Source organism: Schistocerca piceifrons, chromosome 2, assembly GCF_021461385.2.
Source record: "Schistocerca piceifrons isolate TAMUIC-IGC-003096 chromosome 2, iqSchPice1.1, whole genome shotgun sequence".
NCBI lineage: Eukaryota > Metazoa > Arthropoda > Insecta > Orthoptera > Acrididae > Schistocerca > Schistocerca piceifrons.
The window spans coordinates 677,116,809-677,141,423 of NC_060139.1; the positions used below are offsets into that span (position 1 = coordinate 677,116,809).

General features: G+C 44.4%; 1 protein-coding gene across 1 annotated transcript in view; it reads left to right on the forward strand.

Annotated features, from left to right (window-relative positions):
* The window catches only part of LOC124775741 (uncharacterized transmembrane protein DDB_G0289901-like), a 95,552-nt gene that overhangs the window by 22,341 nt on the left and 48,596 nt on the right, over nucleotides 1-24,615 (forward strand). The window contains exon 2 of the mRNA XM_047250570.1: nucleotides 6,104-6,506. Within this exon, the coding sequence (XP_047106526.1) occupies nucleotides 6,104-6,506 (403 nt within the window). The remainder of the gene's footprint in view (nucleotides 1-6,103; nucleotides 6,507-24,615) is intronic.

The following is a 24,615-nucleotide window of genomic DNA, read 5'->3' on the forward strand; positions in this document are numbered from 1 at the left end:
GGGCTGAGGATGACACGGTGGCCCGTTCGGGCGGAGTTCAGTTCTTTTAGGTGCGATCAGCACGCGGGTATTATTGAAATGCTCCGTGAATTCACACGGGAGTCCCTAGACGGAAGAAGACGGGTGAATTCTTTTTAGAACTGTCAATTTTATTTCGTTCTTCCTTAAATTTCAGTTTCAAATTAACCTCGTAATAATAATTCTAACATAAATGAATGCATAATAAACATATCCCTGAAGTTGTGAGGAACTGAAATCCGGAATGGCATTTCGATTTGCATTCATTCAGAAAAAAGTTACAAACTTGCTCAGAATGGCGGCAATCGTTAAAAATTACGTAAGGTTTCACATGTACTCATTTTCCTCGTGGGCGCGCAGCGGTACACTGACAAGCGGTTTACGTCAGTTGGAGCTGAGGCAGTGCGTTAAACCTCAGTTAGCAAAATATGTGGTCTGTTCCCTGCTTCACAGCACGTTGTCCTCTGCCTCCGCTGCTCCCTGTAATTGGCAACGGCCCATTACTTATGGTCGGAAGCTCACTGAAGTGCAGCAACTCCGAGGTCATAAAAACCCGCGGCTCCGCTGCCTTAAAGCCCATTCCGTTTGCGTGCATCTGGAACAACGACCGCAGATGCCGACTTGTAGGTAGTCTCAGTTCGACTGTTCATTACTTTCAGTAGAACTTCGTAGTGTCTCTCGCACACAGGCGTCACCGTTTTTATACGCCGTGAACGACTATATCGCGCCTTAGCTGTACACTGACAGCGCCAGGGAAGGGGTAAGAAATCACCGAACCGAACCCTTTTTTCACCTGGATCATGATCTCATGGTTTCAGTGCTCTTTCTCTAGAATTAGATGGTCTAATCATGCGTTCTCTACCGAGTACAGTACTAGTTTTAATTTGGTTTAAACAATTAGGATTTCGTGTCTCAATTGGTAAAGATGCAACCTTTATAGGATCACTTTAATGGCCGTGTGTCTGTTTGTCTGTCTGTCCGACTGTTGAAAACTCTTTTTCTCAAGGAACAGGTAAACGTATTAAGATAAAATTTATGCGATGTAGTGAGTTTATGGTCTCTTGGTGGTGTAAAAAACTGACTCTTCAGTGCAATAAAAAGATATGACGGTTTATGTCACATATTTAGATACTCGCAAATTCACTCTTCAAGACCGATAGCGTACTTCCCGTAGCCCCAGAGTCATGAAATTTGACAGGATGTAAGGTTTTACAGTACAAGTAAAGAAAAAAATCCGAAAACTGTTAATCTGTAATTATATCACATGAAAAAAAATTATTTTTGGTCATGTTATCGGATTGCTTGTCTGTCTGCCTTTAAAACACATGTTTCTAAGAAACGGGAGGACGTATTAAAGTTGAAATTTATGCAACGTTCTATGATATATCGCCCCTTGCCTGTGTAGAAAATGTAAACTCCTTCGTCAACGCAATCAAAAAATACAGTCATTTGCGTCACATGTTTTGCTACCTTGCCAGTATAGATGTCGATAACAGTGAAAAATCGATGAATTCTCGATTCTCGGGATGGATGACTATCTACATACTTAATTAAATTTCTGGGGATCCGTCGATGCATGAGTCCTACTCGCACTTACGCTGATCTTTTTATGTAAATGCTATTAATTCTGGATAAAGTGTCTATCAATGTACCCTGCTAATCTCTGTATTGCTGAAAAGTCACTGAGGCCTGCTTTCAGCTAATATTTCTGACTGCTACCACAATGTATCTGATTGTTAATCTTTAAAATGGTTTTAAATGTAACGACTACCCACTTCCCTAATTTCCTCAGTAATCAGGGACCCCCAGCAAGTAGATTCGTAGACGATGCTTTCCACGGTTAGTATTGAATACCAAGTTAATTTAAATCCCAGCAGCGTGTTGATTTTGCCTCCCGTGTAGACCGGAACAAACTCTTTATAATCTCCTATCTGCCAGAGGCTGTTAACTGTGGGAGGGAGGTGCAAATAACCTGAAACTGACAATGGCAACAAAATAAAGAATTTTAAAAGTAATTTTGGCTGCTTGTATTCCCCATCAACAATCTTTAAATCTATTTTAATTTTAGTAGATATAACAACCGTATTTCATATAAGTCCAGACATGTTTGAGAACCTTTGTGCCATTGTGAGTGGGCATTCTTTATTCAAAAGTGTAAACTGTGAACATGTTTTAAGTGACATACTGGGAAAAAAGGTTTTTTATGTTGTTGTCATTTCCTTAGTTGTTTTGCATTAATCGGCTACATGTGACAGTATGCACACTACTGGATACTTAGAGCTTGTCATCCGCAAATTAAGCTTTCGAAAATCCTGTTTCATCTGCATTCCCATAAGATATTGAGAAACACAGCCGTGCACTACATATACTAGATCTAATTTTTTTTTTCAATGTCGAGTTGGTCGCAAAATTAAAACCACAGTGAAGATGTGATGACGCTTGGTGCATGTGTGTTGCGCAGTGTCTCTGGTATGCACATAGATTGTCTCACGTCGGATTTTCAGTGCTGTGCGCGCAGTGATGCATAGAACAATAAAGTTGACAGTTGATGGTTGGAGAGACGACACCACAGTTACAGGTAGTCTTCGTAAACCAGTTTTTGGCCACTGATGCATCGTATATATGGTTCGTGATAACCCCTTCAGCATCAACTAAGGCTTGAAGTGGTGCTTTGAAGCGCCAAAACCGGTAACTACACAATAAATGACATCAAAAAGAGGGCTACAGGTGTTTCATTTTCTGACAATGAAGCCTCCCGCCAAGTGTGAAGTGGGTGCTGTCATTCGATTTCTTCATGCTGATGGGTTCCGCCACAGAATGCAATTCTCATGCATGACAGCAAAGTACCGTGGTGCAGGAACTTTGAAGCCGTAAGTGCAGAAGCTCATTATGGAGGCGGTCAGGGAACGAAGTGAGTGTCAACCGGTGGTCTTGTTCAGCGAGTGGATCAAGCGATTCGAGAAAATCGTCTACGAAAGGCACTTCAGAACAAGCGAAGAGGAATGTCATCAGGCAGTGTCCTCGTTCGTGACAACGCTAGGCCGCTCACTGCAGTTGTGACAAAGACGCCCATGCAGCGTTTCAATGGCAAGTATTTGTTCACCCACCACAAAGTCCGCCTTTGGCCTCCCTCTGATTTCGATCCCTTGCTGAGAGGACAACGTTGTGCCACAGACGACGATGTGCAGACCAGCTTGGAGAATTGACGGAAAGCCGAGCAGCTGCCTTTTATGACGACGGTACTCGGAAGTTCGTACAACGCTACGACGCATGTGTAAGTCGGAGTGGCGATTACGTAGAGAAAGTAGTTGGAAGGTGCAGGTAAATGTTGCAAATAAAACAGTTTTTGTTTTTACTGTGGTTTTCCTTTCGCGACCGATTGAGCCTTAAAAAGAAATATATCCCTCGTATTTTGCAGAATTTCGTTCATGAACAACACTGTTAAGCTTCACCAAAACCTAGTGTTAATGTTGCTGTTATGTTTACAGTCACAGTTGGCGTTCACTTGCTCTCGAGTCAGTCGTCAGTTTCGCTGGCGATTTCAACATTGTTTACTTTCTCACTCCCTTCGTGTGTGCGTGTGTGTGTGTGTGTGTGTGTGTGTGTGTGTGTGTGTGCGTGTGTAGCAGTTAGTGGCTTCTTTTCTGTAAAGAGTTCCTTTAGTGTATTGTTTGCATAACAGGCGGAACTTATATACCGTAATTTCATCTTTAAACACGGCCCCTGCGAGAGCATCAAAACCAAATGATGCACATTTTAGTTTTATTTTACGTCACCTGCAATAAAATTGGTAATTTTATAAAATCAGTTCCTTTTTTTAAAACTTTAACTTTGATTTTTTTTCTATTTTAGAGTTGGTTGTCACGTATAAAACTCACTGCGTATACAGTGAAGAGCCAAAGAAACTGTTATATCTGCCTACTATCGTGTAGGGTCCCCACGAACACGCAGAAGTGCCGTAACAGGACGTGGTATGGACTCGACTAACGTCTGAAGTAGTGCTGGAGGGAATCGACACCATGAATCCTGCAGGGCTATCCATAAACCCGCAAGAGTACAAGGGTTTGGAGATCTCTTCTGAACAGTATGTTGCAAGGCATCCCACATATGCTCAATAATGTTCATGTCTGGGGAGTTTGATGGTCGGCGGAAGTGTTTAAGCTCAGAAGAGTGTTTCTGGAGCCACTCTGTAGCAATTGTCGACGTGTGGGGCGTCGCATTCTCCTACTGAAATCGCCCAACTTCGTCGGATGCACAATGAACATGAATGGATGCAGGTGACCAGACAGGATGCTTACGTAGGTGCCACCTGTCAGAGTCGTGTCAGGGGCTCCATAACTGCACACGCTCCACACCATTACAGAGCCTACACCAGCTTGAACAGCCCCCTGCTGGCATGCAGGGTCCATGGAATCATAAGATTGTCTCCACACCCGTACACCTCCATCGGCTCGATACAATTTGAAGGGAGACTCGTCCGAGCAGGTAACATATTTCCAGTCATCAACAGTCCAATATCGGTGTTGACGGGCCCAGGTGAGGCGTAAAGCTTTGTGTCGTGCAGTCATCAAGGGCTCACGAGCGGGTCTTCGGCTCCGAAAGCCCATATCGATGACTTGTCGTTGAATGATTCGCACTCTGACACTTGTTGATGGCCCAGCATTGAAATCTGCAGCAACTTGCGGAAGAGGTACACTTCTGTCACGTTGAACGATTCTCTTAAGTCGTCGTTGGTCCAATTCTTGCAGGATCTTCTTCCGGCCGCAGCGAAGTCGGGGATTTGACGTTTTACCGGATTCCTGATATTGACGGTACGTTCGTGAAATCCCCACTTCATGGCTGCCTCGGAGATGCTGTGTCTCATCTCTCATGCGCCGACTGTAACACCACATTCAAACTCACTGAAATATTTATAACGTGGCATTATAGCAGCAGTAACTGATCTAACAACTGCGCCAGACGCTTGTTGTCTTATCTAGGCGTTGCTGACCTCAGCACACTATTCTGTCTGTTTACATGTCTGTATATTTGAATACGCTTGCCTATACCAGTTTCTTTGGCGCTTCAGTGTAAAACAATTTTGGTTTTCACTGTGGTTTCCATTTCGTGACCGATCGGGCTTTAGGAAGCAATACATCCCTCATATTTTGCGGAATTTAGTTCGTAAATAAGACTTTTCAATTTCACCAAAATCTAGTGTTAATGTTGCTGATGTGTATTCAAAATGTTCAAATGTGTGTGAAATCTTATGGGACGTAACTGCTAAGGTCATCAGTCCCTAAGCTTACACATTACTTAACCTAAATCATGCTAAGGACGGTCGTGCGGTAGCGTTCTCGCTTCCCGCGCCCGGGTTCCCAGGTTCGATTCCCGGCGGGGTCAGGGATTTTCTCTGCCTCGTGATGACTGGGTGTTGTGTGATGTCCTTAGGTTAGTTAGGTTTAAGTAGTTCTAAGGGACTGATGACCATAGATGTTAAGTCCCATAGTGCTCAGAGCCATGCTAAGGACAAACACACACACCCATGCCCGAGGGAGGACTCGAACCTCCGCCGGGACCAGCCACACAGTCCATGACTGATATGTGTCCAGTCACAGTTGGCGTCGACTTGTTCTCGAGTTGGTTGTCAGTTTCGCTCCAGATTTCAATTTTGTCTACTTTCTGTCCTTTCGTCTCTCTCTCTCTCTCTCTCTCTCTCTCTCTCTCTCTCTCTCTCTGTGTGTGTGTGTGTGTGTGTGTGTGTGTGTGTTTAGCAGTTAGTGTCTTATTTTCAGTAAATTACCTTTAGTGTACTGTTTGCATGACAGTCGGAGCTTATATTCAATAATTTCATCCGTAAACACTGCCACTGCTAGAGCAGCAAAACCAAATGATGGATATTTTAATTTGCTTTGAAATAAATTATGATTTTATAAAATCAGTTTTTATTAAAATTAAATGTAGATTATTTCCTAGTGAAGAGTTCGTTGTCACTTACAAAGCACACTGCATATCTTTGGAACAAATGAGGCTCTAGAACTGTGGCGATGACAAGCATTATGTGGACGAGCGCAGCTGACCTGTTGTGTTGTCCTCTCTGCCGCAGGGGCGGGTGCGGTGTCTGCGCGGCGCGGCCGCCTCTCGCCGTCGTTCCGCTGCCCGGCGGCCGGGCTGTTCGCGGCGCCCGACGACTGCTCGTCGTTCGTGCGGTGCGCACCCCCGCGCCGCGCGGCCGCCGGCCCGCAGCTGCAGCTGCAGGCGGTGCAGTTCTGGTGCGCGCCCGGCGCCGCCTTCGACCCCGCCGCCGCCGCCTGCGTCTACGGCAGGGCCTGCCCCACGCCCGTCGCCGCGGCGCTGCGGTCGGACTCCGACACCGAGAACGAGGTGGACCCCGGCAGGCCGGCCGCCGGCACGGAAGCCGCCGGATGCTCCTCCGAGGGCTTCTTCGCCAGGAGCGACAGCTGCACCAAGTTCTACCGCTGCGTCTCCTCTGGCGACGGCTTCGCCAGGTGAGCGACGCCAGTTTTGCCGGTGCTGTAATCTGGAGATACCTCCATGCCATTGTCCCGAAGCGTCAGTAGCTCCTAGATTTACGTGTGAATGCATACGTCACAAACCACTGTACAATGCATGGCGCAGGATACTTTGTACCAAACGGAAATAAATACCCGCGGACATGTTGCTGCTCCGTTCCTCGGCTTCAAGAAGGCATACGATACAGATCTGCAGTGTCACCTAACGAACAAAATACTAGCATACGGAATAACAGATAGTCATGGACTGTGCGGGTGATCCCGGCGGAGGTCCGAGTCCTCCCTCGGGCGTGGGTGTGTGTCTTTGTCCTTAGCATAATTTAGGTTAAGTAGTGTGTAAGCTTAGGGACTGATGGCCTTAGCAGTTGAGTCCCATAAGATTTCACACACATTTCCACATTTTTAATAACAGAACAGCTTTTTGGTTCAATGTTTCAACGGAGCTTCGGAAATTTGTGGTAAGGACTGTTGAGGTCATCGGTCCCTAGGCTTACACACTACTTAATCTAACTTAAACTAACTCACGCTAAGGACAACACACAAACACCCACGCCCGACAGGGGGAGCAGCGCGGACCGTGACAAAGCGCCTCAGACCGAGCTCAACGGAGCTGAAACAAGTTTCCCTATAATTACACAATGGGTCTTTGTTCGAATTTTCACAGCCAAATGAAGGGTTGTAAATAGACAATGACGTATCGAATTGACCAGTATAAGGTCTGCTTTTGCAGAAAAATATGTAACTGCTGTAACTCACGTCTCCCTTCAGCCAAGAGCTGGACATCATACGCTGAAAGCCGGCCGATGGTGGCCGAGCAGTTCTAGGCGCTTCAGTCTGGAACCGCGCGACCGCTACAGTCGCAGGTTCGAATCGTGCCTCGGGCATGGATGTGTGTGATGTCGTTAGGTTAGTTAGGTTTAAGTAGTTCTAAGTTCTAGGGGATTGATGACCTCAGAGGTTAAGTCCCATAGTGCTCAAAGCCATTTTTGAACCATACGCTGAAAACAAAGTTTTTGAGCTGCGCCTGAAAGTCAGTTACTAAAATTCATTATTTGGCCCTGTATCCATTAGCTCTATCCGTATTTCCACGAAAACTTACACATCTGACAGGCAATAAATAACTTTCTTCTACAATCTTCTCTGTTCCGCAATATGTTGGAAAGCAGCCTGCGAGGTATTTTACAGGAAGACACGGCATTTTGTCTTATATTTTGTTCTTTATCAAACTGTTCATTTAACACTATTATCTCTAACGTTTTACCTTAACCTTTCACCAATAAAGTAAAGAAATATTAGTATTTACGTCCTGTCGTCTACGATGTCATTAGGGACGGAGCAAAAATTCGGATTGGCGAACCATCACAAAATAAGCCTTGAGCGATTTAGAGAAAGCACTTAAACCATAAATCTGGATGGCCGGGCGAAGATGTGAAAGTCTGGCTTCCGCCATGCGTAGTATGTCTCAGTCACTGAGTCATCTCTCTGGATTTGGCATTGTATGTAGTGATCCTCCGCTAGAAATTTTGGGAATGTTGCCTAATGACAGACCGTGAAAGCATTCCGTACATGAAGTCTTTGCACAACTATAACTTGTACTATTAGACGACTGTCATTATAAATCGAACAAAGTTCGGCTAAACCTTCAGTATTTCCGTAAATTCATTTCTCTCTGTTAGACACGTTTCCTTTCACATAGGCTATACAAAAGTTTGATTCATATATTCGTTAGCTGGAAACACTCCAGATTTCAATGAGTCGAGACTCAGCGCGTTCAATACTGCTGTCTCAAATGGCTCTAAGCACTATGGGACTTAACATCTGAGGTCATCAGTCCCCTAGACTTAGAACTACTTAAACCTAACTAACCTAAGGACATCACACACATTCATGCCCGAGGCAGGATTCGAACCTGCGACCGCAGCAGCAGCGCGGTTCCGGACTGAAGCGCCTAGAACCGTTTGGCCACAGTGGCCGGCTACTGCTGTTTCTGACAAAACATTACCACTCTTGAAATTGGTTGATAAAGAATTCCCTTTCCAGTGTTATGTTTTGTATGCCGTTTCCTGAATGTTTGGCATACAGTTATATGGTGCGAGTTTAAGATTTTGTGAGCGTGTGTTGCTGCAGGACTGACACACAAAAAGTTAAACGCTTAGTACGAATAAATAATTCACAAGAGAAAATATCGTCATAATCACGGTCATACCCCTTATAAATTAGGCACTGCTGCCTATACCGAGCCGGCCGAAGTGGCCGTGCGGTTAAAGGCGCTGCAGTTTGGAACCGCAAGACCGCTACGGTCGCAGGTTCGAATCCTGCCTCGGGCATGGATGTTTGTGATGTCCTTAGGTTAGTTACGTTTAACTAGTTCTAAGTTCTAGGGGACTAATGACCTCAGCAGTTGAGTCCCATAGTGCTCAGAGCCATTTGAACCATTTTCATTTGCCTATACCGACACACAGTAACAATTTCCTTGATGATCCCATGCTTCTTTCTCTCTGGTTGTTACTTGAGAGAAAATCTTGGCAAGCTATGATTTTCCATTTGTAAGACGTATTGATGCCTTCGTTTCCTATAATTTACAATTTTATCACTAAAGGAAGTATCTTCATGTTTTTCTCAGAACGTGTAATTTCTGATGTTGTCCGGTCTAACGCAGCAGTGACGCACAAAAGTGAATTGCCCTGAATTTCTTTCCGGCTGTCTGTAATATTTTTCTAATCCCATTCTATTTTCCGGATGAAAATAAGAGTATGATAATAATAATTTCATATTTGTTTGTGTACATTTTCTCCGAAATAGAAAAAAGGGCAGCTTTAGTGAGTTGATTGATCAGCTGAACACATTTTCTATTTCAATAATTTTTTTTGTAAGTATTAGACAGGGTCATTATGAAATACAACAGCAACCTTAAAACCGACGTTTCGACTGTCTTCTCAGCGGTCCTGTTCAGGACGACTAAGTTGCTCAGTTTTGTCGTCCTCAAGACAATCGCTGCAAAGGCAATAGAAAGGTAGGTTTTATAGTTGTTTTAGTGTTTTGTAATGCTCCTGTATAACATCCAAAAGGATTTTATTCATACTGGCGCTGGCCGTTCGTGCCTACCCTTTTATACATTTTTGCGTGTTATTTCCAGATTGTCTGCAAGAAGAGAAGTCTTATTAGATGTGCGTCGACGTTGCTCTTTACCTCAAAGTACATAATTCTTGGATTTCATATGTTAACATTCAGTAAAATATCCTACAGCTACAAAAATGAAATCGATAATGCAAAATTATAAATTAAAAATATTTAGCAGAGCGTGGTTTCGATCCACGGACCTCTGGGTTATGGGCCCAGCACGCTTCCACTGCGCCACTCTGCTCTGATATCTCCGTGTGTTTAACAAAAGTAATAGTTCGTGAAGTTGCTGATGCAAGAACCAGTACTGGTTAACAGTCCGGTATTGCGACACGAGATAACGGGGAGAGCGTAGCAAGCAGCAAGGTGGGTTCAGCGCAGCTCGCGACTGCAGCGCTACCACTTGACAAGCCGCGTAACGAAGTCTGTACATCAGCACAAAGTGAAACTAAAGCAGTTATTTACTCGAATTGTACTTACTTCTGCACAGATGCTGCAGCATGTTCACTTAAGGACATACTGGCCTTATTCATTAGTTATGCGGGAGTAAAATAAAATGCAAGGCCCATTCTAAAATAAGATGACGGTTACGATTAAATTAATAACATCACTGATCTGTGGCATGAATGATCTTATTTCTAAAGAAGTATGGAATCATCCTCAATATATGTCACTAGCACCCACTGTATTCATTGTGCAAATCCACGATAATACACTCTAAGACAAAAAAAGAAAGAAAGTGCGACGCACCAAGAAGGAATTATCAGCATCGGACGGAAATCAGTAGATGCGATGGACATGTACAGACAAAAAACTGATTACAATTTCGGGAAAATTTGGATGATTCATCCAAGAGAAAGAACTTTAGAAACTGAGCAAATCAATAACGCGTTAGTCCAGCTCTGACCCTTATAGAAGCAGTTATCGGTTTGGTATTGACGGAGAGAGTTGTTGGATGTCCTCCTGGAGGGAAATTGTGCAAAATTCTGTCCAACTGGTGCGTTGGATCGAGAAAATTCCGAGATGGTTGGAGGGTCCCGGGCGTACTACTCCAAACGTTATAAATTGGCGACAGATCCACCGACCTTGCTGGCCAATGCAGGGTTTGCCATGCGCATAGAAAAGCAGTAGATATTCTCGTCGTGTGCGGACGGGCTTTATCTTACTGAAATGTAAGTTCAGGGTGGCTTGCCTTGAAGGGCAACAAAACGCGACGTAGAATCTCGGCGACGTACCGCGGTCCTGCAGCAGTGCGGCGGATGTCAACCAAAGGGGTGCTACTATTAAAAGAAATGGCAACCCAGACCATCACTCCATGTTGGCGAGCCGTAGGACAGCTTACCATAAAGATAAATCAGACGAATCGCGGGAGAAAGACTACGAAAGAGAAAATGAAGCCGACAATCTGAGAAAACATTACACCACGAGGAGCACTTCCCGAGATCAAAATGTGCCTTCATCAGTTTTTAATTACACGTTACACTTTCATAATATTCCTTGGATGTTGCTGTCGCTAAACCAGGCAAAGCTCTCCATTTTTGACCCAGGCGATGCTGTAATTTTATAGGCTGAATCAGCTTGATATTCTTCAGTTCTGGTAAACTGAAATACGCTGTTTCCTGGCGACCTCGTCATTGATGTAAGACGTTCGCAACTCGCCACGAAAGTCGATTTAGAAACATATTTGTAGCTCTCATAAAGAAAACGTTCCAACCATGCACAACTGTCAGCTTTTAGCCTCTGTCAGCGTTCACATTGCTCGTTTTACGTCGTGCTCTCAAAGACGAAAAAGATTAAGATGTTCAGTTATTCATTTAACCTGAAATTCTCAGTTGTCTAAGGTGATCATATCAGAGCCTCCAAGTCCTGTCTTACATCAGAACACTAATACAGCTTGTTCATTAGAGACGATACACTAGCCCGATAGTGAAAGTATGTAGAAAATACTCGCCTATGGATTTATTAAGAACCTGAAATCTCTTAGGAAAACTTTAAACTATAAAGCCCACATCTCAAGAACAGCTAATTAACTATATAGATTCTCTCGATATGTATATAGAAATTTTCTCGGCTTTGGAAAGATGGCACAGCCCACACTTTAAAGAAGGCAAATGTTGTGTTGCCCAGTTTTATTACTCTACAGCAGATTCATATTAATGCAGCTTTAACCTGCTAAACTGTAAGCATCCTGTTTTTCGTTTCAAATAATGCAGTCTTACTAGGTTTGTTGTGGAACAGTAAAATCCACAGAAGAGGCTTACGTAATCCAAGGATTACAAACGCTAGACTGCCGACCAATGGAACATGTGTTGTTATCCGAAGAATTTATTTTTACTCTGGTCTCTACCAAGGGAAAATATAAACGAAAACATACAATATAGGCTCCTCGTAAGCACAATCGAAATTATGTAAAGTTTCGGACAGTCATGTAGTAATTTTCAGAGGATCGTATACCGGCACTGAAAGGAAAAGTGACTGCAAAGGCCAAATTAGCGTCCATATTTATCGATTAGCGCAGGCATGACTATCCCTACCCACATGACTGTTAACAACTGTGATTCGTTTGACGACTGCATAGGTGACAAATACTTCAATACGGATTTTGATAGCCTAGCGTGACATTAAATGGCTCCCCGTTCCGTAGATCAAGCCATCCAGCATCGTTTGCGGGAACTCAAGAAATTTCTGGACAAGTACCCTCTAGAGACAAGAAGTGGGGTTTGGTGAAGGTGTTGAAATTCCTTACCTCCAGCCTACAGCGTCCCAATACATGTTCGTGAAGCGAGCTGACCACTCTAGACACGTAATGGTCTCATCCACTAATTAGCTCTGACTGCTCCAGTATTATCATCCATAAGCTGGAAAGTGGTTCACATTCATCACTAAAAGGCGCACATAGTTCTTCAGGGAGTCATATCTACAGACCGCAGCTGTCACAGTACCCACAAAAAACATACACAGTGGTGTATAGAACACAGCTTCTGCACCATATGCCTCTTTCAACAATATTAGTAACTTCGTAAGAAGTTCCAGACCCACCATGGATGGGTAGAATGCTCCACGCACCGCTCGCGACGGACACGGTACGACGTTCAACGAGCGATGTGTTGTTTTTGTTGGAAGGAAGTGTATCTGGTAGGCATACAGAACAACGTGTCGAGGCTGAGATACACGGTCTGGTGGAACGAGTATGAACCTGAGGCAGCTAAGGGCACTCTAACCAGCCCAGATGCTCTGGTTTTTGAAAGTCTTCTGACACTTTGGATAAGATAACGAGCCTGGTGCTGAGTTGCTGCTCTTGCCTGCACTGCTGTTGAATTTTTTGTTGTGTCCTATAATCTTTTCCTCACTTATGAAATTACGCTAAGGATGACATTCTAATCCTGGCCCATCACCCAGTGACTTTGTGGTGCCTCTGTTCTGTCCATGAAGTGACCAGAAGTAATGTCACAATTCACTTTGCCACTCCGCATTCCTTCGACTAAAATAGTGTGTGCTACTTGAAGATATTACACGGTGAGACTACTGTACCCAAGACTTCTGTCCACAGTGTTGCAAGCATGGAACTTGAAAGTTTGGCGAAAGAGGAATGTGAATAGGTGCAGGATATATTAAGTTTAAGGAAAGGTCTCAGCTCCAAAAGCAGAGAATATTTATTACAATTTTTCTGATCCACATAATACATGATAGAGCTAAGAGCTGATAACATGAATCAAAAACGTTATAACATTGCACAAAATAAACAAGTCTGCTTATTGAAAACATGAAAAACTTCCAGACAAGCTAGCAAACATAAGACGTGATTCTATAGCTCAGCAACTAGTTGAGAGTTGCTACTATCCACGTTTTTTATGATGGAACTTAAACAAAGAAAGCACCGCAGATGAAACTTCACTACCAAAGAAAATGGTGGGTGCAATTAATGTAAACTCGTCAAAAGTTCAGAGCTACGCTTACCACCACTGTCAAACTTTAGTGTTGTCTTTATATTAATTCTTAACCGTTTCTATGTCTCCTGCAGCGACTGCCTACCATCGCCAAAAATCCCCGATAGGAGTATACTTAGCGCAAGATTCCGAAGGAAAACCAATTTTATAGATCTGATGATAATACTAACAGCAGATAAATTCTCTCTCACCGTAAACCATTTGCATGCGCATTTAATACAGTAAAATCTCACAAATTAAAATAGAAGAAGAAGACTGAATCAAGATGCGCAAAAGGATCGTAATCAATGAGCCACATACATACTCGTATTTATCAAGAAGTGTACTAAGTAAATGGCTCTTACCGCAAAAAATTCTCAACCACGCCATATCACAAGTTGAAATCGCCTCAGATACGAATAAACTGTTACCAGATGGGCCACATAAATACGTCATCAAGAATTTGAACAAATTCTCTCAAGCAAGAAGTTTCAGAAACACGGTGATTGACATCGCCAGTGTAGTCATCCGGATACTTGCGAAGTTGAATAACAGCAATTGCCGGCACAGTTGCTCCCTTCCGCCGACTATGGGCGACAGACAGACAGACTCGAGTTCTGTGTGCTTCTCTATTCTGAGCAAATAGATCAAAAATAACCTCGCTGCAGAGTGACCTCTGCTTGGTCAAAGATTTTATGCCACCACAACTGACATCAGTGTTACTCGATAGGGGTCAAAGAGAGAGAGAGGGGGAGAGAGAGAGAGAGAGAGAAATGAATGAAACACGTACGACATGCTGCAGTTTGTAAATGACCCTCCAATGCAGCTTAATTTATAGACATGATTGAATTACCCAGCTACTTATGTTTGTATCAGAAAAACAACTCATAAGCTGCTACCCACCTCCAGTATGTCATCAACGAAGAGGACAGGTTTCATTATCAGTTGATATCACATGCCAATAACGACTTACATACATCGAGCCTCGAACGAATTCTGACTGTTTTGCGTGCCAAAGATTAGCCAGAACCATATTATTGGAGTACATTTTAAAGTGACGTTTTTGATGTTGGGGAGGGGTTTGAAATATGATTATGTAAGATGCCGGTAGAGATCGGGCCTATACTTTCTCGTTTACGGCACTACCAATCTCAGTAAATAATTGGGCATTAGGTGTTACTGCATACATCAACGAACCGGGCTATTCCGGGCCGCTACGCGTCAGGATGGGTGTGCGAGATGGTGAGAGAGAGGGCAGATTTGCGGCAGGTCGAACAGCCGAACAGTGGTAACATTGACAGTGTTTATTCAAGCAGCCTTATACAGCACTCCGGCTGCCCTCGCGGCCTAACTGTGTGTTTGCAAAGGCAGCCTATCGCGGAATGCGTTGACGCCCCGATACGACAATGACGTCCGTTGTCCTGAGTCGCGGGCGGCAGCTGCTGCAATACGAGCAGCCCACCAGCAAGCGACGCAGTGTGTGCCGCCAGAGGAGTTGATCGAGTTTGGCCCGCTCAAGTCACCTGGAGTCTTGCCCACTGAACACCGCCGCGTTTAATTGTGGTCCCCATGTCGGGCTCTCGAGTGTAGTAGCCGACACCAGATGTCCGTTGCCCAGCAACAGTGCCAAGGATCGACTAGGACAATGGCCGATAACGTGTAGTTGGCTAGGAGGCTGATAGGATGCGTCTACCCCTGCCGGATCGTAGATAGCTTGCAGTCCGTCGGCCAAGTCTCTGGCCACACACCAACTCTCCGCATCGGTGAAGTTTCCCAAGCACCGGGGTCACTACACCAAAGTTAGGGGCTCCTTGCCAGAACTCGATGAGTCCATCAGCAGGCAGTCAGAAAGCCGATCTTCATCACCAAGTGTGAGTCGTGTTTCTCTGAAACTCGAAGGTTCGTCATTGTTTGGGTTGGGTTGCGCTGATATGGAGGAGGAGATCAAACAGCGAGGTCATCGATCTCATCGGATTAGGGAACGATGGGGAAGGAAGTCGGTCGTCCCCTTTCAAAAGAACCATCCCGGCATTTCCGTCAAGCGATTTAGGGAACTCATGGAAAACCTAGATCGGAATGGCCGGACGCGGGATTGAACCGTCGTCCTCACGAAAGTGGGTCCTGTGTGCTAACCGCTGCGCCACCTCGCTCGGTAAGTCCGTCATTCTCTCCGGTTCAGAACGCAGACAGAATGGTGGCACAAGTGAATGCTTTGAGCCCCTAAGGTCGCTCATTTGTACTCTTATAGTTACGCTTGTTACGTAATTCTACTGGAGGGGGACTAGTAGGTCAGCTTTATATTATATTGTACAGAACTGGGGACCTAGAAACGACGGAGAGGTTTCGTCCCCGCCGTAGACCTCAGTGGTACACAACCCACAACAGGCCGGGCGGATTAGTGCCGGAGACCGACACGCCTTACCGCCCGGAAAGCGGTGCGTTAGACCTCACGGCTAACCGGGCGGGCTAGCTTTATATTACTTGTCCTGGGAGTGTTTCCTATTTCGCTCTGCGCTGTGCACGTGTTGCTAGGGGTGTACTGAAAAACGTGCCCAGTGAAAAATGCGCCCAGTGAGATTCGCGGCCAGAAAGGGTCGAGGACGGGTTCGCTAATCCCCTTGCCCGGCAGACAAAAGAGTTGAGGGACGCTACCTGGAGGTTTCCGAGCTGGAGTTTTCAGCCGACAGACAGTGAGAGAGAGAATTAAGTTTCTACCACATACCACTCCAACCAGCAGTAAATACAAGAGATTACATTCTTTTGCTTCACTTGCAGTACCATTCAACAGTCATTATCAATATCATTCTCATTATAACAACTACACTTCTTGAATACTCAGAAATATCAAGTGACTATATACTTAGCGATTAGTAATGCCACTTAATTTTAACTCATAATTTATAAAAACTAGCGAGGAATTGGGGTGGTGATTCTTGAATGAGAAATATAATTGTAAAGGGTGGACTCTCAAAAGGGTTCGCTTTTGTTTTGGTGTATTGTAAAACACATATACTGTATTGTAAAAATAATCTGATTTCCGTCACACTTTATCCAGGCTTTGGACTGGCTAAAGAGCAAAAGTCATTTAGGCGTGTTTAAAATCAGCTTATAAGCATCGTCAATATCTTTTTAAATTTTTATTATTTTTTATATAAGGTGCTATTTACATTTGAACACTGTATCTATATACATCATCTGATGAATTCAGTCAAGTTTCTGTAGGTAGGATATGGCTTTCAAGCAATCCTTGATTTCACCATCCTCTTCGTATTTTTTTTTTTTTTTTTACTGTTTTCGGAACCTTTCATCACGTTTCATGTAGATTGTTTTTTTTTTCGTTTACCTTCCATACTCAGTTCCGCCCTCGCCGGCCAGAGTGGCCGAGCGGTTCTAGGCGCTACAGTCTGGAACCGAGCGACCGCTACGGTCGCAGGTTCGAATCCTGCCTCGGGCATGGATGTGTGTAATGTTCTTAGGTTAGTTAGGTTTAAGCAGTTCTAAGTTCTAGGGGACTGATGACCTCAGAAGTTAAGTCCCATAATGCTCAGAGCCATTTAGTTCTGCCCTCATTAAGGCGCACGCTGAATTTTCTGCTTCTCTTTTCAAACACCTAATAACATCATTAATTTTCGGATTTGGTTTAGCAAGCATGTTATTAATTTTGTGGTGCCAACCTTCTACAGCGTTGGTTGTTCGGTGGCGCCGTTTGTAGCAACTCCAAAGGTTGATAGGGGTTTCTTCATTTTCCAACCATCTATATACGAAGTAGTCAAAAAATTCAGAAAGTTTGAGGATATCTGGTGCATATGAATGCATCTCCAGCCAACCATCACACACGTCTTCAGGCCGTAGAAACGCCAGCGCAGCACACATGCGAACATGTTGTCTCACTTCGTAGTTTTCTTTGTATTCACGAGTAAGTCCTAGCTCTTGAACTTTTCTCCAGAGACACTTTTTCGTATGGAAATAACATCCATGTACTTCAGCTGTCTGAAATACAACTTTAATTGCTGAAATCCCAGCTGATTCGAAGTCTACGGCACGTTTGCAGGTTTCCATTCTGGAATTTTTTCCATCAGATTTCGGAAATGACGGACGTGCGTCTCTTTTCTTTTGTTTGGCAGTAGTGCAAAGGCAACTGGATAGATGTTTGTCTCATTATTTGTACTCCCAAAGTCGGCGTGAATGGTGTATATTTGCGAAAACTGTTTGCTGCAGCACTTGAACGTACCAGCCATAGGAAAGTCTTGTTTACTCCTTAGAGCCTCTCTTCCTGCCCTTCCGCTAAAAACTATTATCCTCTCTCCTAGTTTGTCGTCGCTTAACAGAAAACTGCTGCCATCGTTCATAGTTAGTAAATCTGCCTTTAGGTCAATTTCTTCTCTTGTCGGTGGATCTCTCTCATTTCCCTGTGATTTTTCCCGCTGGTAGTACAAAGCTCTCTTCGTTGTTTGCTGCTCTGACATTTCAGTGACAAAATCATAGCCTCGATTTTGCAGGCAACCCAGCTCCTCTGAATATATTTTTGAAATAGACGTCTGCCTCGTGATGGCTGGGTGTTGTGTGCTGTCCTTAGGTTAGTTAGGTTTAAGTAGTTCTAAGTTCTAGGGGACTTATGACCACAGCAGTTGAGTCCCATAGTGCTCAGAGCCATTTGAACCATTTGAAATAGACGTTTCTTCGTCTCTAGCCCTCTTCTTTGCGTGGTTTAAAGTCTTCCTTACTTCCAACCGAGCGACATCCGGAGGTCCACATTGATGCTCGAATGAAAAAAGCACTGTGGAATCCTTCGTTATCAGCATTCCTCGGCAGTGGTTTGCTCTGTCTTGAACAGCGCCATGTTACTGTTCCATCTTCTTTAGTTCTCTTCACTATGTAAGAATAATCTTCGTAGTGGCAACATGGCTTACTGTAATTAGTGGTTGAAAATTCCATATCTGAACTACTGTGTCAAAAATACACGAATCGCGCGATGTGAACTCTTCGACAGCCAAAGCGGCACTAAGGCTGTGTTTGTGTATCAGACAGTCGGCTGCTGTGCCTAGTACCAGGGGGGTAGGTCCCTGTGTCCAAGGAGCAGGTAGTTTAGGGTGATTAGGACGGCCCGGGCGCGGGTAAGCCCGACACAAAGGGAGCAGGTATTGGGCGGGAATCTCACACATTTCTGGTAGGGCGCGAATCTCACTGGGCGCGATTTTCATAGATTCGTTGCTAGGCCCAGTTAAATTTACAACGTGTGAGTTTCTCTGTAGCATCAAAGTGCCCGAGATACAAAATATTACTTCACTCTTGGTCAAGCTGTATTAGCTGCTCCAATCGCTCGATTATTGACTGATGTCGCGTAACCCCATCTCCCGGAGTGTTTTGCGGAATGTCAACAACACCGACCAGTGGCTTAAGTGATTAGCACATCGGCCGAACTGACCTATACTGCCTAGCCACGGCAGCAAAAAAACTTTAAAAATTCGCAAATCGCACACCGAACTTTTCCGGGGTGCAGCAGTGCTTTACGTACTCCTCTGTCACTTGCATCGTGCGTGTGAAGCGACTAATTATGTTCAGTCGTGGGGTTGAGTATTATTCTCACGACACCACAAAGAAACGGCGACCCCTGTAACGATGTGCCAGTTCGGCTTTTGTGGTAAAATAACTCAGGGATGTAGACTGCCACCCCTGCGGGAGGAAGGCAAGACTTGTTCCCCTGCAACTCTCTCTTCCCTGTAGCGGCCAAAGTGTAATTTGTTTACGGTCGCAGACGACTAGAACAATAAGTGCCTGAACTACATCTGGATGTTTGTGGTTTCCTGTCTAGCACCACACTCTAGAAATTACTGTTCAATGCACGGCTGAGAGTACTTCATATTGTACTAGTTGCTAGTGCATCTTCCCGCCATACTCAGGTACCGAATGGGTGAAGAACGATTACGCCCCTGTGCGTGCTGTAATTAGTCAAAACTTGTCTTCGTAATCCCTACAGGAACGATACGCAGAAGACTGTAGTAAGTTCCTAGGTACCTCACGGAAAGCTTGACCTCGAAACTTTTTAAGGTTTCCACTCGATAGTTTTCGTCTAACTGCAAGCGTCTGCCAGTTGAGTCTTTGTCAGCATCTCCGTGATACTCTCTCGTGGGTCGGACAAATCTGCATTCGTGGTATCCTTCTCCGTATACGTTCAATCTTATTTGGTACGGATCCCACACACTTCAACAGGATTCTAGGATGAGTCTCGCAAGTGTTTTGTAAGCAGTCTCTTTGACTGAACGTATTTTGTCAGTATTCTACCAACGAATCAAAGCCGAGCCAGCTGCCTTACCTACGACAGATTCTGTTATATCATCCCTTTTCAGACCCCTACGACGTGTTACATTGAGATGACAGAAGTCGTGGAACACCTGCTAATATCATGTCCGATCTTCTTCTGTCCGGCGTAGTGCAGCAACTCGACGTGGTAGGGACTCAACATGTCGGTGGCAGTGCCCTGCCGATATATTGGGACATGCTGCCCCTATAGTATGTATGTATGTATGTATGTATTAAACTGGGGACCTAGAGACGACGGAGAGGCTTCGTCCCACCGTAGCCCTCAGTGGTTCACAACCCAACGACAGGCCACAGAAGTCCACCCACCCCATCGCCGCCCCACACCGAACCCAGGGTTACTGTGCAGTTCGGCCCCCAGAGGATCTGCCCGGGAATGTCTCATGCCCCTAGAGTAGTCCATAACTGTCAAAGGATTGCCGGTACATGATTCTGGGGCACGAATTGACCTCTTGATTATGTGCCAAAAATGTTCAAATGTGTGTGAAATCTTATGGGACTTAACTGCTAAGGTCATCAGTCCCTAAGCTTACACACTACTTAACCCAAATTTTCCTAAGGACAAACACACACACCCATGACCGAGGGACGACTCGAACCTCTGCCGGGACCAGCCACACAGTCCATGACTGCAGCGCCTGAGACCGCTCGGCTAATCCCACGCGGCGATTATGTGCCAAGAATGTTCGATACCATTCATGTCGGACGGTCTGGGTGGCCAAATAATTCGCTCTAACCGTCCAGAATGTTCTTCAAACCAATCTCGAACAGTTGTGGCATGGTGACAAGTTGCACTGTCATCCATAAAATTCCACTGTTGTTTGGAAACATGAAGTCCATGATTGGCTGAAGATGGTCTGCAAGTAGCCAAACATAACCATTTCCTGACAATTATCGGTTCAGTTGGGCCAGAGAACCGAATCCATTCCATCTTAACACAACCCACACCAATATGGAGCCACCACCAGCGTGCTCAGTGCCTTGTTGGCAACTTCGGTCCATGACGTGTAGGGGTCTGCACCACACTCGAAATCTACCATCAGCTCTGACCGACTGAAGTCGGGACCCGTCCGACCAGGTCACGGTTTTCCATTCGTCTAGGATCCAATCGTTGTGGTCACGAGACCAGGAGAGGCGCTGCAGGCAATGTCGTGTTGTTGCAAGGTTACTCGCGTCGGTCGACTATTGCCATAGCCCATTAACGCCAAATTTCGCCGCACTGTCATAACGGTTTGCCCCCCTCCCCCTTCCCCCCCACCCACCCCCACTCATGAACCATGGACGTTGCCGTTGGTGGGGAGGCTTGCGTGCCTCAGCACTACAATAGCCGTACCGCAAATGCAACCACACGGAGCGGTGCCTGTTGAGAGGCCAGACAAAAGTATGGTTCCTGAAGAGGGGCATCAGCATTTTCAATAGTTGCAGGGGCACCAGTCTGGATGATTGACTGATCTGGCCTTTTAAAATTAACCAAAATGGCCTTGCTGTCCTGCCACTGTGAACGGCTGAATGTAAGGAGAAACTACAGTCGTAATTTTTACCGAGGGCATACAACTCTACTGTATGGTCAAATGATGATGGCATCCTCTTGGGTAAAATATTCCAGAAGTAAATTAGTCCTCCATTCGTATTTCCGGGCAGTTACTACTCAGGAGGACGTCGTTATCAGGAGAAACAAAACTGACGTTCTAGGGATCGGAGCGTGGAATGTCAGGTCCCTTAATCGGGCAGGTACATCAGAAAATTCGAAAGGGGAAATGGATAGGTTAAAGTTAAAGATAGTGGGAATTAGGTAAGTTCAGTAACAGGAGGAACAGAACGTCTGGTCAGGTGAATACAGAGTTATAAACACAAAATCAAATAGGCGTAATGCAGGAGTAGATTTAATAATGCCGGCCGGAGAGGCCGAGCGGTTCTAGGCGCTCTAGTCTGGAACCGCGCGATCGCTACGGTCGCAGGTTCGAATCCTGCCTCAGGCATGGATGTGTGTGATGTCCTTAGGTTAGTTAGGTTTAAGTAGTTCTAAGTTCTAGGGGACTGGTGACCTCAGAAGTTAAGTCCCATAGTGCTCAGAGCCATTTGAACCATTTTTTTAATAATGAGTAAAAAAATCGGAATGCGGATAAGCTATTATGAACAGCACACTAAAGCCAACTAGTTCCCCAGATCAGGAGGAGATTGACGAAATGTATGATGAGATAAAACAAATTATTCCGATAGAGAAGGGAGCCGAAAATTTAATAGTCATGGGAGACTGGGATTCGTTAGTGGGAAAAGGAAAAGAAGGAAAAGTAGCAGGTGAATATGGGCTAGAGTAAAGGAAAGAAAGAGGAAGGCGCCTGATAGAATTTTGCTCAGAGCATAATTTAATCATAGCTAACACTTCGTTTAAGAATCATGTGAGAAGACTGTAAAGGGTAGAAGATACTTGGAGACACCGAAAGATTTCAGATAGATTATATAATGGTAAGACAGAGATTTCGTAACCAGGTTATAAATTGTAAGACGTTTCCAGGAGCAGATATGGACTCAGATCATACTTTATTGGTTATGAACTGCAGATTAAAACTGAAGGACCTGCAAAAGGCGGGCATTTCAGGCGATGGGACATGGATAAACTGAAAGAACCAAATATTGTAGAGGGTTTCAGAGTGAGCATTATGGAACGGTTGTCAAGAACGGGGGAAAGGAATACATTAGAAGAAGAATGGGTAGTTTTGAGACATGAAATAGTGAAGGCTGCAGAGGATCAAGTAGGTAAAAAGATGAGGCATAATAGAAATCTTTGGGTAACAAAAGGGATATTGAATTTATTTCATGAAAAGAGAAAATATAAAGATGCAATAAATGAAGCAAGCGAAAGGGAATACAAACGTGTAAAAATGAGATTGACAAGAAGTGCAAAAGGGAAATGACTAGAGGAAAAATGGAAAGATGTAGATGCATGTATCACTAGGAGTAGGATAGATACTGCTTACAGAAAAGTTAAAGAGACCTTTGGAGAAAACAGAAGCAGCTGTATGAATATGAAAAGCTCAGATGGAAAATCAGTCCTAAGCAAAAAGGGAAAGCAGACAGGCGGAAGCAGTACATAGAGCGTCTATGCAAGGGAGATGTACTTGAGGACATTATTATGGAAAGGGAAGATGACGCAAAGGAAGATGAGAAGAGAGATATGACACTGCACGAAGAATTTGACAAACCACTGAAAGACTTAGGTCGAAACAAGGCCCCAGGAATAGACTACACTCCGTTAGAGCTACTGATAGCTATGTCGAAACTATTCCAGCTGATGAGCAAGATGTATAAGACAGGCGAAACACCCTCAGACTTCAATAAGAATATAATAATCCCAATTCCGAAGAAAGCAGGTGCTGACATGTGTGAAAATTACCGAACTATCAGTTTAATAAGTCACGGCTGCAAATATTAACACGAATCCTTCACATATGAATGGAGAAACGGGTAAAGGCCGACCTCAGGGAGGATCAGTTTGGATTCCGGAGAAATGTAGAAGCAGGCAAGGCAATACTGACCCTACGACTTCTCATAGGAGCTAGCTTAAGGAAAGACAAACCTACGTTTACAGCATTTCTATTCTTAGAGAAAGCTTTTGACAGTGTTGACTGGAATACTCTCTTTCAAATTCTAAAGATGGCTGGGATAAAATATAGGGAGCGAAAGCCCATTTACAATTTGTACAGAAACCAGATAGCAGTCATCAGAGTCGAGGGGCACGAACGGAAAGTAGTGGTTGAGAAGGGAGTGAGACAGGGTTGTAGCCTATACCTGATATTATACAATCCGTATATTGGACAAGCAGTAAAAGAAGAAAAAGAAAAATTTGGAGTATAAATAAAAGTCCAGAGAGAAGAAATAAAAGCTTTAAGGTTCGTAATTCTGTCAGAGACCGCTAAGGACTTGGCACAGCAGTTGAACGGAATGGACAGTAACTTGAAACAAGGATATAAGATGAGCATCAAGAAAAGCAAAACTAGGATAATGAAATGTAGTCGAATTAAGTCGGGTGATGCTGAGGGAATTAGATTAGGAAATGATACACTTAAAGTAGTAAAGGAGTTTTGCTATTTGGGGGGCAAAATAACTGATGATGGTCGAAGTAGAATGTAGACTGGCAATGGCAAGGAAAGCACCTCTGAAGAAGAGAAATTTATTAACATCGAGTATAAATTTATTTGTCAGGATGCCTTTCCTGAAAGTATTTGTAGGGAGTCTAGCCATGTCATCATCATCATCATCATCATCATCATCATCAGCCAATTCAATCATTAAATGATGTGGCCTCTTTGAGTCGTGGATTCAGGTAGGCTTTCAGCGGTCTTCTCCAAGTGGGACGGTCTTGGCCAGTTCTCTGCCAGGTGTTACCAGCGATCTTCTTTGTCGCATCTCTCTGGTGATCTTCCTCTAGGCCTCCGATGCTCTCTCGGACTCCACTCCAGTACTAGCTTCGTCCATCTGTCGTCTTTTCTTCTTGCGACGTGGCCATGTATGGAGGTGAAACATGGACGATAAACAGTTTAGACATGATGAGAAAAGACGCTTTCGAAATGTGTGCTACAGAAGAATACTGAAGATTAAATGGGTAGATCACGTAATGAATGAGGAGGTACTGAACAGAACTAGTGAGGAGACAAACTTGTGGTACGACCTGACTAGACGAAGGGATCGGTGGACAGGACACATTCTGAGGCATCAATAGA